We start from the raw sequence: 17,964 nt of genomic DNA, 5'->3' as shown, positions 1-17,964 counted from the left end.
TACATCTTTGCCCAGAATCCTAGATGTGTACTAGACTGCTGCAAATCAAACAGACTCCATCTGTCCTCCCTTTCCCTGACAAAGTACAGCCCAAAGAGATGGCAGGATCAGGAACGGAGGTGCAGCTTCTCTGGAGGACATGGCACAGCATTTCAAACTGCCAGACTGGATGCTCGAGTGCTTTGTTTCATCTCAGAATGGGAAGAAACGTCCTTCCCCTCAAGAAAAAATAGAGTGAACTGAGCAGCAACACACTTCTGTGTGAACCCACCGATGCTTTTAGCACTGGAAACACCGTTTTACAGCTCAAACGTGCACTAACTTTTGGGAAGCAGGAAAAAAGGATCCAGTAGACATTAAGTATCAGGAATCTAGAGCTACTGCAGCAAACACGGCTAGATCAGCCCAGCCAATAAAAGCTGACAGCTGGCTACACAGAGAAGGTAGTAACAGCAGTTGCAAAAAGCTCAGAGCAATTCCCAGGAAGAAATGGAAAAGTGCTGCAGGGAACTCCATGCTACACTATCCTATAAAATAAATACATACATACATATATATCATTTGCCCCGGCTGTTAGCCTCCACAGCTGCACTGCACTAAGGCTGCGTAGCTGGTCTGTCCTTCATGGAGGTAGTTATTTAAATAAAACAAAGAAAACAGAAGATGCATGGTACAAGTCAGTAAAATGCCTTGCTTCTAAGGACTGTCTCGTCCGACCTACCATGAGGTGACCTCTGAGAACCAAGGGGACGATCTCAGTCTCAGGTGGGGAGTAGCCGTAATCGTCACAGGGCAGGTCCCCCCTCTTCCTCCTGCTGTGTGAGAGCCCGTTCTGCCCATAGTTCTTGGGGCAGAACACCCTGTACAGGCAGAAGAGCAGGAGGACCAGGATAATGCCTGAGGCCAGACCCAGAGCAGCCACCCTGGTGGGAAAGACAGACACAAAGACAAAAAGAACATGAGATAAAAGATCCAATTGTTAGTCCGTGGATCGAGTCTGACAAATACTGGGTAAGTATTATGCATGTTGCTGGTCTAAATTTTTCAGCTGAGAAAAATTTCCAACAAGCTATAGTAATTTGTGGAAAACTGAAGTGGTTTTTTTTAATGGGAAAATGTCAATTTCAACAAGGATTTCAGACTTTTCAGTAAGAAAAGTACATAGCAACTAAGACTGAGAAAATCAGTAGCTGGGGATCAGGATAACATAAAGTGCATTCAACGCAGCCAAAGAAGTGCAGATTCAGCCGCCAAGCCGTGAGCTTGGCCTCGCAGGAGGAAAGGAAGGTCCCTGCTTGCATGAGTTTGATCTGACACCCAATAAGCATTACTGCATCATGACATTTATTCCCAAAGACAAACTCCTATCCCTGTTAGCCAGTGATAAACCCCATAATGTATTGTATGTGCTAACAAGCTGGGAGGGACACACCACCTCCTGCCAGGGGACTCAGCTGCTGAGAAAAATAGTGCCGGGAGAGATTAATTTAACGCTGCGCTAGAGTGTCCTGAGTGTTACAGGGTTTTGTGCTGAAGCTTTATAAATACTTTTTGGTCTCCCGCCAGGAGAAAAGCCAAACAGCCAAAGAGCAACCTGTGTCTCCAAGGGAATTAAGGCATGGTCAGACCCTGGGTCAAGGACTCTCTCACTTGTAAAGAGTGACATCCTGGTGCCCTTGCAGCTTGGATGAGGCTTGGTCAGGCTGAGCTTCAGCGTCCAGCTTCCCACTGCTTGCAGATAAGAAGGGGTGGTAGCGGTTAGCCTCCTGGGGATGCCGCACTTCTAAGGCCTCTTGTGGGTTCAGGTACAATGTGACAGGGATTGCTGGAAGGATGCTGATGTACCTGAAGGAATGGAAAGATGAGAATAGCTTAAGAACAACAAACACAAGAAGAAAGAAGAATCCTCATAGGTAAGCCAGCTCATCTTCTCACTAGCAGCCAAGGTAGGTCTTAGTACGTGCTTCCAGTCCAGTAGTTTTAGGTGTTCTGAAGAGCTGCTCTGAAGTATTTATCTATAAAGATATTTCCCAGGTCTTAACCCTTAACTCTGTGGGAGAGGTTAAGAGCCAACAGTGGAAAAAAACTACTGATGAGATCAAATGGATCTTACACAGATTTAAGTAAGGATGTAACGATCTGGTTTCCTGTGCACTGCAGGACAGGAGATCTCACCAAGAAGTTTCTTAAGCTCAGATGTGTCTATTCCTCACATGTACCATCCTCATCACTTACAGATCACAGAATCGCAGCCTGGCCGGGGCTGGAAGGGCCCCCTGGAGCCCCCCAACCCACCCCCCTGCTGAAGCAGCTCTCCCAGGGCAGGCTGCACAGAGCCGCATCCCGGCGGGTTGGGATGGCTCCAGAGAAGGAGACCCCACAGCCTCTCCAGGCAGCCTGTGCCAGCGCCCGGCACCCTCCGGGGAAAGAAGTTTGTCCCCAGGTTCCGCAGGAGCTGCCTGTGGTGCAGCCTGTGCCCGCTGCCCCTTGTCCTGCCGCTGGGCACCCCTGGCAGGAGCCTGGCCCCATCCTCCTGCCACCGCCCTGGAGGCGCCTGTGGGCATCGATAAGGGCCCCCGAGCCTGCTCCTCTCCAGGCTGAACAGTCTGCTCCTCTCCAGCCCTCTCGGCCTTCCCTCCTGCGGGGGAGGCTCCCATCCCCTCATCATCTTCATAGCCTTCAACTGATAAATTGTTTTATAAAAATTCTGAGCTTCACCTCCAGGGTGAAGGAAGACAACAAGCTAATTACACACCCAAGAGCACAGAGAGAAACACAACCCTTATTCTCAGACAAACAGCCCTGGAGAGTTTGGTAGCTCTGCACCGCGCAGGAGGGCAGGTTTAATAGTCTCCTCCTGCAGACACATTTGGAGTAAGCTGCATGGAACACAAATTATCTAACTCAGAAGGACGAAGGACAGAAGAAAGAATAACGCTTGGGGTCAGTTCCACAATTCCAAATGCCTGCAACACTCGATGTCAGCCCACTTGCCTTTTGGCCAGAGTGATATTGTAGTAGCTGAAGAGAGATGGCCAGTGTCTGAAGGAAAGCTTCCTCCAAATCTCCTCATCCTCTGCTCCCCAGGTAACCTCTGCTTCAGCTCCAAGCTCCATCTGTCCACTCCCTTTGCCCTCTGGTCCTTGGGCCCAAGTGTGCTGGTTTGTTTCCAGCCTGCTCAGGGACTCCAGCCCTGACTTCTGCTCACGCTGCTGCGTCTGGTTTTCCAACAGCTGTATAGGGTCCGATGGGAAGACTGAGAGATCAATCTTGGGGTCTCCAGCAGGCAGGACCCCTCCAGGAACAGGCATAGCAGGCAGACCCGCTTCACCCAAAGGACTCTGTTCGGTGACCTGTGATGTGAGGTAGGTGCGGAGACCAGCAGGATCTGTGTAAACCAGGATTCCAATCCAGATCACCGTCCCAGCCTGCACACGATGAGCAAAGAGACAAGCCTGTTTAGTACACGGCCTTCACACTCCCGACACCTCCTCAGCTGTCTGAGCCCATCAACAACATCCCAACCAAGGTACGCCCTGCACTCAGTTAATAGTCTTATTCCCGGTAGACACTTATCCCCTAAGAGGATTGGGAGAGGTTGCGCAGCACACACAAAAACCAAACGCGACTTTTCCATGAGCTGTCCAACTCAACCTGATGGTAAGAACCCCATTCCTCCCACACAGATGCAGAGCAGGGACGAGACTGCTTGCTGGCAGCTGGCACAGCACCTCTGCCACTCTCAGACAGGGCAGGAAAGGCTTCATTCAGGGTTCTGGCTCAGGAGCTCTGCAGGACCTACTGTAGCAGCCATGGCTCACAGACCGATATATTAATTTAACTTGAACTGCCATCGATGTAATTGACAGTAACAGACTGGACTATGGTTTGTAGAGCTGAGGAACACACAAATTCCTCCACTTCCATTACAGACATCCAGAACAGGAAGTGGGGGGACAAGCAGGGGCAGTAACCAGTGTAACTGCTGCAGTTACACCTGCAAAAGGAAAAGCCTTAGTCTTTCATGTAGCAAAATACCTCCATGTCTTTAGTCCACATTATCTGCAGAAAGAAAACATGATTTCTGCTCTATAAAAATCTTTTCTCTCCACTCACATGGTCCTTGAAAATCTGCTCATATAAAAGCAGATTTTTGTCTCAAAGCAATTATCAGAAAATTACCCACTACCACCCAAACATCATGCAAGCGGCAGAGGCCTGGAGCCAATGCATGCAGAACGATGTTCTTAGGGAAGTACTTCTTGAACTGTGTTTACCGTGGGCAGCATAAATCTTACAGGGGAACAAGGACGCATGAAAACATTGGGCTTTCCCTCCCCCAAAGCCTATTTGGGCTGGGTTCATGTCCAGCAGGAAGGGGCAGCAGGTGACAGACACCACATGCCGTACCATGATAAGTCTCTGGGCCAGCCGTGTCCTGGCGAAGAAGTAAATGACCCGCAGCCTCTTTGGCAGGCGCAGGTTCCTGAAAGATGACGGCTGCAGGGTGATGGTGTGGGGGGTGGCAGGTCGCATAGCTGGCTGGCGTTCGTAGCGCTGAGAGCGGCTGACAGGCTTCGCTGGGGGCATGCAGGCTTCTGCTGGCAACCGTTTGTTCAGATCAGCGAGCTGCCAAGAGAAAAGCAAACGTGTGAGAGCCGAGGTGGTGAGGTCCCTTGAAAGAAATGTGCACGCATGCCTGTGTTTGAGTTCCCACCTTCACCTTGATGTCAGTCTGTCCCAGCTTCTCTCCAGCACACACTCTCTTCTTCATTCAGCTGCGGTCATCTGCTTTGTGACCATGTCTCCTTCAAGCCCATCTACCCTAAATCTGCACGTTTTTATATACCCAAGGATGCCTTGTTTCCTCAAGTGTCCTGTCCCCAGTCCCTGCATAACCAAGCAAGTACTGCCCTGGAACTTACATGACTCTGTTTTTTCTGTTTAGAAAATGAAAAATCACGGGCTGTGCTTCCTTTAATCCTTCCGCAATAGCAGAGAAGGAAAATCCAAGGAAAAACCCTCGGGGTTTTTTTTTTTTTAAAAAAAAACAAACCAAAAAAAAAACCAAGAAAAAAGGGTTCTTGGCCCTTCCTTACCTCCATACGGCGAATGTCAATGGACAGCACGGTAGTGAAGAAAAACATCTGCAGAAAGAAGTCAGACACCAGGCCGACCACAGCGAAGAGGCAGAACTCCTGCAGACAGGACACACTGATTAGCTACGGCAGCTGCGGAGACAGCGGTAAATATTTCAACTTCAGAAAAAGGGAAACTCAGCAAACTCTTGCCCAGAGTGCAGGCCTGAGTCTATTTTACTGACAAATCCTATTATCGATATTTTGTAATAGTTGAGAGTTCAGTGCTAGAAAAGTCCATGTGAGAAGCCAAGAGCGTATTTATCCGGATTCGCATTCCTTGTTCTTCTTAGCCATAAAACATCAAAGCACCACAGGAAAAACCAGCAGAGGATGCTTTCCCAGTTCACAAAGCGGTGGCAGGGCTGCAGCCAGAGCTCTCAGCCTCCTGCCCACACATTCAAATCATAAGGCCAAACAGCCCCCAACGGTGACAGTTTCCTGAACTTTATCAATAAACCTCAGCCCTGATTTAAAATTCCTCCAGGAACACAGGTTGCTCAGGAACCGGATCAATCACTCTCCAACCAAAGACAAACCGACCGCTGGAGTCACTGCACATCTACGTACTTGCTTGTAGCCGTTCTCCAGGGCCCCAGCTAAACCATTTCTGTTTAAATCACACTTCTGGTTAATGTGTGCTTGACGGGCAAATTTCATTCCTATGCCCCTGGAAGAAAAGTTCCATGCCCACTCTCAGAGAGTTCTCTGAACAACAACCACATGGGAAACGTTTGCAAAAACCGGTGTTCCTTAAACTTCTTGTAATGCTCCACTTCCCCAGCAGGTGCCATTGCAGAAATCAGGATTATGACACTGCCCAGCGGCAGAAATGCTGTTGACTCCCCTATCATCCCGATAAAACAATGTATCTCTTACCCTAATCCCCATTACTGCCAAGCGCCATCCTCTCTCCCCCACTACATTCAAAACTTCCCAGCAACATAGAACTAAAATATTTTTGAGAGGCGTCTGGCTCCCCTTGGAGGTACAAATTTCTACCAGGACCCAAAAAGGATCTAGTAAACATGGAGAGCTCAAGAAAGCTGAACGTAAGCAGGAGTAAGAACCTTGGGCTAAACAACAGATTAAAGACTCTGGCCCTCACCTGCAGTACAGAGCTGGCAAACACCGGCTGCCTGCCTGCTGGTGCCTCAGGTGTGGCATGCTCACTGCCTGCACACCAAGCCAGGGCACATCCACCTAAGAGGGGGAGGAGAGAGGCCACAGAGATTCATTTCTTTTGTTCCCCTCCTTCCCATGTGTGCCTCAGCTTCTTGCATAAGGCTGGATGTCCATATCAGCACAGGGAAATGGAAAGGGAGAGCATGAAAGGCTATCCAAAACCTCTTAAACCCTGAAGCCTCCCCATCATGTCCAAACTGTTCAACATAAGCAATCAGCTGCTTGTTGTCGAAAAATCGGTGTGATATGAAGTGAGACTACCCATCAGGTCAGCTGCCCCTCCCGAAACCTCCCAGCAAGAGCAGCAGGTTCCAATGTTTTTTTTCTCTTTAGCCCCTTCCACAACATCTAGCAGGAGAGGGAAGTAGAGGGATGAAAACACAACACAGGTTCCTCTCTCAAGGAGAAAACCAGAAGGAAATCAACAGCCATCTGGAATTCACCCAGACCTCTGCAAACAGGCTCCACAAATGGCAGGCTCTGCATCGAGAGATACTGATTCTGTTAATACCTGCACTTGCTCCGCTTAGGGTCAGAGACATCTGACGCTGCGCTAGGCCTGGAAATCTAAAATCTTCTTACACTTGGATACCGCACACCCTATGGCAAACCCAAAGTGATCTCAGTGGGTGCAGGACCGGGGTATCAGTGTGTGAACTTCAGCACAAGGTAGTGGGTAAGGGGTGGGAAGCACAGGAGGAGCCCTCACAGCATGCAGCCCTGCAGCACCTCAGGACCAATGGTGACACTGTGCCAGGGGAAGAGGGCTCTGACCCACCGCAACACAAGGCCAGTTCACGGCTGCTCACAGTTACAAGGGATTTAAAGCGAACGCACAATTCTCATCTGAACCCAAACTCTATTTTAGGACAAGGAGAGCCACGGAAAACAGAAAATTCCCTTCTACTGAATGCGCTGCACTGCCAAGGGGTAACTGAGGAAAATGACAAGACCCATCACAGCCGCTGGGGCAGGTGAAGCCCTCTGCGCAGGAGCGCCTGCCTCCCCCGGCGCTGCCTCTGCCGGCCAGCACCTGACCGACCCAGCACTGCCCCGCTCCCCGGCAACCTGGAGCAAAGGTCCCTGCCAGATTTACGCAGCCTGGCTCTCTTCCTGCCAGTGTCCTTGGACTCCGCAACGTGAGTACAGCACTTATCTGTACAGTGTCCTTCACTCTCAGGGATGAAGACAAGGGGCAGCCAGCCCCCACACAGCAGCCAGCAGACTTTAACAGCATCCAGCATCCCTGCAAGAGCCCCCCTCTGGAGAAAGCAAGCATCCAAGGACAGAGAGGACTGCATGGAGCACAGAGAGTGGATGTCACCACAGGTGTCAAAAATACTGCAACAAACAGGAGTACTTTAATTGCAGTAATATGGGGGTGTGGTGTGGTGTCCCTTTTTCCCATGGCTCTACTGACACTGTTACATGGCTCTGACCCGTCCCTTTCATCACACTCCTCCAGCTCCTGCCATCGGTGCACCCTGGCAAGCTCCTCGACAGCAGAGTGCCACACGGAGCGAACTTCCCAGCGGTACCCAGACACCAGGGCTCCTGGCACCACACTCGCTCCACACATACTGTCAGGTTTCACTTTCTGAGGTCAAGCAGAGGCCAAAAGGTGCTAATACACCATACAAATGAGCCTAATTTGGACTCAAAGGGTGGATCATGCCAGCATTTGAGCTGAGCAATCTCTGCAGTAGGCTTCAAATAAAAAATATTAGGCCACAATAGGTAGCCGGCTGTAGCCTGGGGAATTCTACTGTAGCTCCTGTCTTGCTGCCCTCTTGCATATAGAGAGAGAAGCTCAGGAACGGTGACGCTCAGCCTACAATGCTCCAGTCCAACCTGAACGTTTCATCTTCTTGGATTATAATACGTTCTAATCTGCAGACTCTACTGGTGAGCCCCCAGTGTTAAAGCAAGGGTACACACAACCCACCCCTCTTCACGCAGGTCACGCATGGCCAGTGAGCACCTAACGAGTGCCCAGAGCAGTCTCCAACTATGTAGATGCTGGGGTGCTCCTGCCTTCGCTTGCTGACTGCGCCTGCTAGAAATTTCCAGAGACAACAGGCTGACACCTCTCTGAAGCCTGGCTGCAGAGGTGCTATGGAATTGGTGATGAAGATTTGTCTAGATGGTGCTTCTCCTCATGTAGCTCACCAGGAACAAGCCCTGCTTGGTCAAGGATCAGAAATCAAATGGGTCAGCTTCCTGATAAAACTCTGCAAGCACAGTCCTGAAAAGAGGACTGTACAGCAGAGAAAGTAACACACTGTGATCTATTTTCAGTGCAACACAGACCGAATGACATGACCCCTGACAGATCATTCTACCTTGAGATTTCAGTTCACCCACGCATGAAACAGAGACAGTGCTATCTGTGGTTGTAAAAACCTACAGATTTCAGTCTGGTGAAAGAGCCCCAAATAGACTGTCCACCCTAATTCTTGAAGCAGATATTCCGCAGCAGGGTTTTGTTTTTAACTTCCATCCACTTATAAGGTGAATTAGCCAGCTCACAAAAGGGCACTTGAAGGTTGGAATAAAGGCATGCCCACAGCAAAGGCACTGGGCAGCGTTAAGTTCTGTGGTAGGAAGCTCATTTCCACAAACACAGGGAGCATGAATGGATGGGGGAGAGGGAAATGACTCCCTGCTCCAGCTCCTCCCAGGGCTGTCACAGCAAAGCGAACAGCCCTGTGGTCCAGGGGTGACAGCCATCATGGCGAGTCAATGAGAGAGGCTCTCCAAACCCACACATCCTCTGTGCACCTGTGCTCATCTGTGGTGCCGGCAACTGGAACAAGCAGGGTCTAAGCACCAGCAACTGGAACAGGTACCATGGGGGCACAGGAGCCCGTGTGTCTGGGTCACCAGTGACACAAGCTCATCGGAGTATGCATGTCAGGCTGCGATCACTAGTGACTACTGATGAGCAGGGGGAGTGGCCTGGGAGGGGTGTGTGTAAAGCAGCTGGGGAGAGCAAGGATGCAGCTACTGGATGAACTGAATGTGTAAGCCCAGCTACTGGAAGGATCCCAACTGGGGAGAATGGGAATCCAGGGGTAGCTGCTGGACAGAAGGCTAGCTCCTGAGGGATCCACATTGTATAGATGTACATATTTCCCACTAAAAGACTCCTAATCCAACCAGTCAGAGAGGAGCAGAATACTGCACGCTGCATTCCTGCAGTGCCTCCAAGCCTCTGTCCTGCAAACTCAGGCTGATCAGCCATACTCACCTGGATGGCTGGGACAAGGGTGAAATACCCGATCAAGATGATCCCAAGCTCTGTCGCCATATTCTTCATAATGGACCAGCTCTCATTGCTCAAGCCTGGAGAAAGGACATGCAAAGCCAGGTAAAAGGAGACTGTTCACCAGTGGACAGACATGAGCATAGCAAAAAGGAACGGATTTTCCTTCTTTAAAATTAGGCATCTATAGATGACAGGCAAAAAAGGCACTTTCAGGCAAAAATTCATCTGACCTGTTTTGAATATTGAAGTCAAAGAACTGGGCTGTAGACTCCCAATGTCTTCATTAGCAGGATTATCATTAACTACAGAGGGAGCTCAGGATGACTTTCTCAGCTCACAAAACTCTCCCGATTTAAGCAGTCCGAGAGTACTGCACAGGGCAATACAGGGATTCAGAAGTGTAAAGGACCAATGAGTTTTGAGTCCTGTTTTCGATCCTGGATACAAACCACCTGTATTTTCAAAGCTAGGTAGATTTTTCTAGCCAACACTCCAGAGTCTCTCTTCCCTGACTTTTAGAAACACCTTTTAAATTTGCAAACTCCCTTTATCCATGGTTTGTGCACACTCAAATCCTCATGCAGGTACAGAGTGTATACATAATAGAGAAGATAATTTTGTCACAGGCTCAGCAGAACTTCGTATGACCTGTGGACTGCACTTAGGATATTCATGACACAAAGACAAGGTGCTAAATAACTATACCAGGAGATAGAGCTCTCCCTTACTCATGTTTTAAAACTTGTTTAGCTGATGCATCAGTCAACAATCTCAAAAAGCAGTGCCCACAGTTACAGGCTTATATTAGATCTTGGAATTAACGAAAACAGTACAAAACGACTAATAGAATACAATTCACATTCAATACACACAGCTCTTGTTTCCTTCACAGAGCAGAATTAAGATGATTCCCCATCTCCCAGTCCTTGGGTTGCCCTAATTTGCTTTCCCTTAACAGTTTTCCAGAGCAGGCTGCATACCTTGGGCAATGCGTAGCTTCACTTCCAGGTCAACGGGCGTAGAGACAACCGACTTGGTGAGAACCAACACGTTCTCTAGGCCAATCACTACAACCAAGTACGGAAATATCTCTCTAGAGGAAACAGAACCAGAACTGAGAATAAGATCCTTGGTGAAAAAGAAGGGAAGAACGAATGTTAAGCAGCAAACACACATCCTAAAGTCAAGGTAACAAAACACTATCCAGTGCTCTTAGCCGAATCTCTTCTCATAAAATACTGCTCTATGATGAGGTAAGGGTTCTGTATTTCATAGGCCCTGGACAGATATTAATATTTTTGCAAAGCTGCGTGATTTTCTGGAAAATGGCCACCGTAGACCACCACTAAACCAGTCTTAATGCTTCCCAGTTTGGGACAGCACCCCTCTAAGAGTCTCTCCAGCATGTAGTACAAAGAGGTGCAAATCAAAAAGGCAGGCTTCAAACACCACTGCAATAGACTCAGTAGGAATCAGTCAGCAAGAAAGCATTGCAACAAGAGGGTAGGGAGCACGTCCCATCATCAACAGTGAAAATTCTGATAAATCACAGCTAAGCGTTATATTATACAAAACCTTCCCCAAAAAATTCTCAAGGAAGAGCATGGACAGTGCCTGGTTTAGACACCCAGTGGGCACAAGCTTCCACACCTTGCAGCTGCTGTGAGCAATCCAGTCTCAGACAGCAAAGGAGACACATGAAGGAGCTTCTCTGTTTGGAGGAGATAAATTAACATGCATGGAGCTCTGTTCTCCAGCACTCCAGGCAGCTCAGAAGACACAACACTGAGAACAACATGAAATGTACCTATGCTTTGTGCATAAATAAATTCTGCCAGGGATGGTTTCTACCCAAGAGTCAAGAGAACACACTGAAATGGATCTGCCCTTCAGAATACGTGCATGCAGAAAAGACTACCCAAGGTCACCACCATGAATTTATCCAACTCTTTTTTTCACCCCTAAATTTTTTTCTCTCCTTTCAACTACCTGCAGTCCGGATCAGAGAGAAAAAAGCTGTTCTGTGCCAGAACATGGTAAATAGCAAATCTCTTCATTTTCCTTCAGGTAAACTTAAGCAAAACCAGTAAAGCTTTCCCGGCAGAAGGGTAATGGATTTGTGCTGTGCTAGTATGTACGGGTCCAAAAGGAGAATGTGCGTGCATGCGCACACACCCCTTGGCACACCACTAACAGCCAAGAGGGGTAAACAACAGGGGTTCAGAAGAACACCACCTGCTTTCTGTCATTACCTGCCATAACCCCCAAGGACAACCCTCCCAAATGCTGTTTTTGATCGCCTATGGCCATCTGACATGGGCTTCAACAATGTTTGCACAGATGTAGCTGTCAGCAGCCTGTACCTTACAAGCTCAGCTGGGGAAAAACACTGCTAACTCAGCTACTTCATTCCAGTTGATTCCTTGAACAAATGGCAAGCCGAAACAGTAAGAGCTCCATTGAAAGCAAGACTACATAAAAAAACCCAAACCCCTAACTTCACGCACCCTTCTCCAGGTATCCTAACTAAATTTTAGCTCTAACAATTCTGCAATGCATTGGTCCCTTCACCTCCTGTTTTAAAGCTGTGCAGGCAGTGGATTTCCATAGTGAGTGAAAAAAAAATAATAGATATAAGCCTCTCATGGGCCACTTCTTGTTAATGTCAAAGAATCCAAAATTTAGCAAGCACAACTCAGTCCTGCCTTTATGTAAAGCATTTTCAGTTCATAACCTGTGTCACTCCTCCAAGCAGTACTTTAGGACAGGAGACAGATGTGAGAAAAGCTCTTTGTAATCCTTAGGGATGGAAATCTCTAAATAAAGAGAATGTAGCAAACATGAGGGAGACCTCTGGTGCCCAGCACAGCAGTGTACCATCCTGCAGAGCATGTTATCTGCAAGGGCATGCTCTTGCAGAGTCCTTGCAGAGTCATGTCCTTATACACAGTCCTGCAAGACAGGCAGGGGGTCTAGCACCATTTGCAGAAAAGCTGCAGTGAGCCTTCAGAAGGCAGTACAAATACGGAAAAGAAAACTCATAATTCTCTCATCAACTATGTCCTACTTAAACCGTAGCTTCTACTGCAGGAGATAATTAACTAATAGTCCCAGGTTATGAGTTTCAATAGTCCTTGACGAGTCAGCAGTTTTCATGTTAAATAACTGGCAGTTTAAATGCAACGAGACATCAGCTTTTCTTGAAGAGCAATGTGACTGTGCAGGACAAACACAAGCTGCTCATGCCCTGCAACTCCAAAGCCTAAGTTCATTTGTCCCCATTCAAAGCGAGGCAGATGGCAAGAGATCCTCATTGTATTTTCTGCCATACAGTGCCAAACACTGAGAAAGAGCTTACAAGAGGAAGAGCAAAGGGAGATGCCATTATCATATCCATCTACCAAAACATTTACACTTCACTTACTGCTTTGATGCCAGAAGGTGCTGCATCATAGCATGATCCAGCATCCCAGAGAGTCAAGAGAAACACTACTGTTAACTCATAAAGAAAACAGATCTTCTCTGACTCCATATATATTTCGGAACAGAAACAACCTCTGGTTTATCCAAAATGTCTGGAAGATTTACCAATTTATCACACCTAAAATGCAATTGTCCACATTTGAGCTAGTCAGTTTAGGTCTTTTTTGTATAGGCCACAGGGAGTAGTATCTTATCGTTTCAGATTGTGATTCCTCTAACCTAGCTGAGATGCCAGCTTGTGGGTTGGTGCCTTGTGCTCTGGGCTCTAATCTAAAGACTCTCCCAGTCCACCAGCACAGAGGAATCCCACATCTAGTGAACTCCTGGCACTCTCCTCAACTTCACTATTTATTCTTTCTTCTATCCTGCACAGATCTTGTCACCTATTTCCACTTAGTTTTCTTTCCTGTAAAGTAAGACTAATGCCTACCTCACCTATAATCATTTTGCTACATTATAAAAATTGAGTGATACTGGTTAAGATCCAGCACAGATATCCTATCTGTGGCAAGCAAACACTGACCTCTAAGCAGCAAAGCTTTATTTTAATATCTTACAAAAACCAGTGAGGGAAAAAGGCTTATCATAAATACAGGTACCGTTCAAAATGAATACACCCACATCTGGAAGGCTCTGCTGTAAACAAAACAGACAAAAAAAGGCTGAAAGGCTGATCAAAGTTTAACCAGACTGCAGCCTAAGCTGGCCAAATCCTAGCACGCCGCCACTGGTATATGACACACCAAGAACACTCTGTTCCCACCGGGGAATCATGTAACTAGAGGGAAAGTGCTCCGGCAGGCACCAGAGAATCAGGAAAAGGTCACTCACCAAAAGTAAAAAAAACCTCAATGTCATCACACCCCATCACCACAGAATCCAAGGGTCTTCCACCTAATCAGACATAATCTATGAAGTACTGCAAGAATTAAGTTTCAACCCCACACAAAACTGTCCATGCAATCATTTAATAATTTCTAGAAATAAGGACTGAATTAACTCTTTCTATCCTGTAGGAGGAATAACTAGGTTAGTTTAGCCCTTCTGTGTGACAACAGTAAGGGTGATAGCAAAGGCCTTGGTCATTGCACTAACCAAAACTGTTGCCTTGGATTCCTCCCACTCATCCGCATCCAAGTATCACCTTTTTTCTTGCATTAAAATCATACAACTCCCAGTGGATCCTATCGGGTTTATTTGTACAGCTCACAGAATAACACTGTGATGATCCACAATTAAAAGTTCCAAGACACCACAGCAGTAAAACCAGAAACAACACATATTTCATTTTCTGAAGCCGATTATTCATAGCCCTTTTAGGCTTCTAGGAGAGGAATTCTTTCACTTGTCTCTGGCTTCTGGTAAACTATCACCAGCACTGAGGAGTCTTCCTTGTGGGTCAAGACTTTTCATTGTTCCTATGGTATATAGCTGCAAGGAGGAGATGGGAAGAAAATGGTAGATATTTCCTTAACTACTTAGGAAAGGGAACTGAAAATCAAAAGAACAATCCTGAACTGAACTTTAATTAATGAGTAATGGGTAGGTGAGGTGCCAGTTAGAGCATTCTCAGGGGTTTTCAGCTTGGCACAAATACAATGCACGGCAGTAACCACATCAGAAATCCCAAATGCCAACTCTAACACATACAGGAACCCCAGTTAAGAGAAGAGCTGACAGCTATCAGCGGTGGGGGCAAAGTCACCCAGGTAGCCTCCCAAGCACAAATAAACAGGTCAGTTCTGCCACCTTTAAAGATTTTTCTGAGTAAATGTAATAAACCTCCATCAGCCAGAGAAACAGTAACAAGCCCTTCTGGATGCTATGACAAGTCACTGCAGGAGGAATGTATGTTGGAGCCTATGTAGCTGCCAGGAAATCAAGTTATGAATAAGACGTTGTCCCAACAACTCCCTTCTGCTTTAGGCAGAAAGAGCCAACAGCTAAGCAGTCAGGCATCCCCAGGAAGACTGAGACCCAGTCAGGGCAATCTGCTGGCCAGCAGAGACACATGGCCCACATTCAGCCCAGGAGAGCATCTGATGGTGATTCTGCACAGCAGTGTGTAGAACAGTATCACATAAGCTTATTTGAAAAATACAAGGTCTTAAAGATTAAGCATTTCACAACTGTTTTCAAGTGATTTCACCTCCCTCTACCCTTCTTTAGGAAGAGGCTTTGTGATGGAAACATACCCTCCATTAAGAGTAGGTGTCAAACCAAACAGCGTGCACAGCCCAACGGACATGAGCAGAGAGCTGAGCACTGTCACGACTGCTGCCAGTGCCAGACCCCATTTCGACTTCACCATGTCAATCTTCCCTGAAAAACAGAATGCAAAATCTCAGTTACCAAGCAGAAGAAAATTACATATTAGTAAAAAATTAAGAAGGGATCCTCATCCTGACTTGTATCAGCAGGTAGCTTAATAGCCTGCAACCCAGAAGTCATGGTAGTTCAGTCTCAATGTCTGAGATGCAGCTCCCAGCTCCTCCCAGTAGGTACGAGGTACTGTAACAAGGGTGGGACAGAGGCTAATGCACGGCCTGGAGCTCCCAGCTAGTTCCAGTACAGCACTGTTGAAGCATGAAAAAAGGAAAAAATGTGGCTAGTAAGGTCTAAAACCACCAGCTCAGAACATGTATTTGACCTGTCTGACAACAAATTCATCTCTATAAACTGGAAAAAATGTCATTAGTATGGCATTTTACAGCTGCCCAAGACAGCAAACACCTCAAAATACATCACAAGGAATAACACCACACTGGCTAAGAGGGACAAATTAGCCAAAGTCACATAAACAGGACTACTAATTCTCTACATGACAGTTCAGGGTAAAATTTCACCAACACCTTTCCTGCTGGAACAGGAGGGAACTGCAGTGCTATGGACAGGAGTCTCTCTTATCCGCAGCCAGGGAAAGGGCACCGCACCACTGACCCCTTACATATATTCAGCTGGCAGGTGTACAGGTGACTTATTAGCTTGCTCTCCCCTCAAGGCTCTCCACCCCACAAACCTACGTGTGGAGAAGTAGATGTAAGCGAAGAGTATAATGTAGGTGGTGACGAGGGGTATCAGCTCAGCAATGCCAATCTCTTCCTTGAAGTGGACATGAACAATGTTCTCTTCTCGCAGTGTGCAGTTAGGGCTGGGATGCAGCAGCTTGAGGCGAGAGCGGAGGCTGCTGAGGAACCTGAGGTGAGAAGCAAGCAGGAGGATGTCACTTAACACTGTACCCAGCAACCAGCACACAGTTCCAAGGAGGAGCTCAGTGGGTACAGAGCAGGTAGGAAGAAACTCCATAGGTCCACACAGACTTCACACAAAAACACTGTTCTCCCTAGGCCTGACTCCTAAGTCTGCTCCTCTGTAGACCAAACTACATCTGTCACATACGTACTGTGGCAATCTCACAGACCTTGATTTCTACGAAGATTCAAAGACAGCTGTGAAGACTCAGCAAAACTGTTTAAAGCAAAGGCTCATCATCCAAAATCTTGGCCCTGGGGGGAACAGAGCATGCTGTAGTCTCAAACATCCCCTGAATTTTACATAAGGATATCTGATGAAAGGTGCTACTGACAGTCCTTGAGGCTGAAGGGTGCCTGCATGGGCAGCAGCAGAGCAAGTTTCAACTACTGTGCTGCCAATTCTGTCCTACGCATCCCTTGGGGAATTCTGTGCAGCACTGCGCAGAGCATTTAGTCCTCAGATCCACTCAATCCAAGCCAGCTTTGCCAGCAGTGCCAAAGGGGTTTCACAGTTTGTACCAGCTGAATTAGTGCTTACTGGAAAGCAAACAACTCTGTGTAGCAGGAACTGGGTCAAAACAGACCTACTGGGCCTTGGCCGCAACAATGACAGCTCTGTGTGCAGATGCTCTGATGAAGCCATCATCAGAGGAACTCCCATTGGCAGCTTTGGTTATTTTATATATATATATATATATTATATATATATATATATATATACACACACACACACTTCTTTAAAGAAAAACTGAGAACTGATAGTATTTTATTTCCTTAAAACACAGCAAGTTTTCTCCTAAAAACAGCAACTTGTTTTTCCACAGCACATTCAGAAGATCCTAACGTACTCTATAACACACATGAAAATGGAGATCAAAGCAGAATATAACAATAATCAGAGCAGAGAAAACAGCAAACTTGCCAAGAACTGAACAAGGGATCCCTAACACAGAACTAGCACAGCTAAAGCTCCTTACCTGGAATCATATCGCTGGAGACCCAGTGTGACAGTGTATGATACCACTCGCTTCCTATTATAGAGGTTCACCCCGCTGTACTTCCCAGGGAGTCCAAACAACAGATCTGCAAAACCACAGTATGAATGAAACATTAGGATAACAACAAATAAACAAAAAAGATGGGATACAGGAGGTGTTCATTGTGAAGAATGCCAAATGCCGAATGTTCTTATAGGAAGTGCTTTCTCAGTGCTCTGGTGAGACCTTATTAATGTGGATAAATATTTTATGCAGGAGAGTAAAGCAGCAGCATCTCTTCTCAAGGGTGCCCACTGATGGGACAAGAGGCAATGGGCACAAATGAAAACACAGGAAATTCTCTTTAAATGCAAGAAAAATCTTCCTTCCTGTGGGGAAGTTGTCTGTCATCTTCTTCCTGACTGGGCAGTCTGCAGCAGCCAAGGTTTGCCCTCTAACCCTAACCCATAAGCTCTCAACTAGCTCTCTTGCTCCTAAGCCAAGGTCCACATGTGCCCGCTGCTCACTCACACAAAGGACAACTCCTCACCCTCCCGGCATGTCCTTCCTGAAAAGCCTGTGTCTCCCTACCTACAGCAGCATTCCAGTATTGCGAACTACCCCACACCACCTCTGTCAGCTGGCTGAGGTTGTAGCCC

At 47.2% G+C, this 17,964-nt stretch overlaps 1 protein-coding gene across 5 annotated transcripts in view; it reads right to left on the bottom strand.

Moving 5' to 3' along the window:
• LOC119146489 (SREBF chaperone) overlaps window positions 1-17,964 on the bottom strand; it is a 68,565-nt gene that overhangs the window by 7,314 nt on the left and 43,287 nt on the right. For all 5 annotated transcript variants that reach the window (XM_037384249.1, XM_037384248.1, XM_037384250.1 and 2 more), the window contains 10 exons: window positions 17,306-17,411; window positions 16,098-16,270; window positions 15,270-15,396; window positions 10,572-10,684; window positions 9,574-9,668; window positions 5,100-5,198; window positions 4,411-4,629; window positions 2,995-3,428; window positions 1,651-1,845; window positions 722-923 (listed from right to left, as the gene is read on the bottom strand). In XM_037384249.1, the coding sequence (XP_037240146.1) occupies window positions 722-923; window positions 1,651-1,845; window positions 2,995-3,428; window positions 4,411-4,629; window positions 5,100-5,198; window positions 9,574-9,668; window positions 10,572-10,684; window positions 15,270-15,396; window positions 16,098-16,270; window positions 17,306-17,411 (1,763 nt within the window). The remainder of the gene's footprint in view (window positions 1-721; window positions 924-1,650; window positions 1,846-2,994; window positions 3,429-4,410; window positions 4,630-5,099; window positions 5,199-9,573; window positions 9,669-10,571; window positions 10,685-15,269; window positions 15,397-16,097; window positions 16,271-17,305; window positions 17,412-17,964) is intronic.

This window comes from Falco rusticolus, chromosome 4, assembly GCF_015220075.1.
Source record: "Falco rusticolus isolate bFalRus1 chromosome 4, bFalRus1.pri, whole genome shotgun sequence".
In the NCBI taxonomy this organism is placed as follows: domain Eukaryota; kingdom Metazoa; phylum Chordata; class Aves; order Falconiformes; family Falconidae; genus Falco; species Falco rusticolus.
The sequence above is the reverse complement of the archived record's forward strand: the minus strand, read 5'-3'. Positions and strand labels throughout refer to the sequence as shown.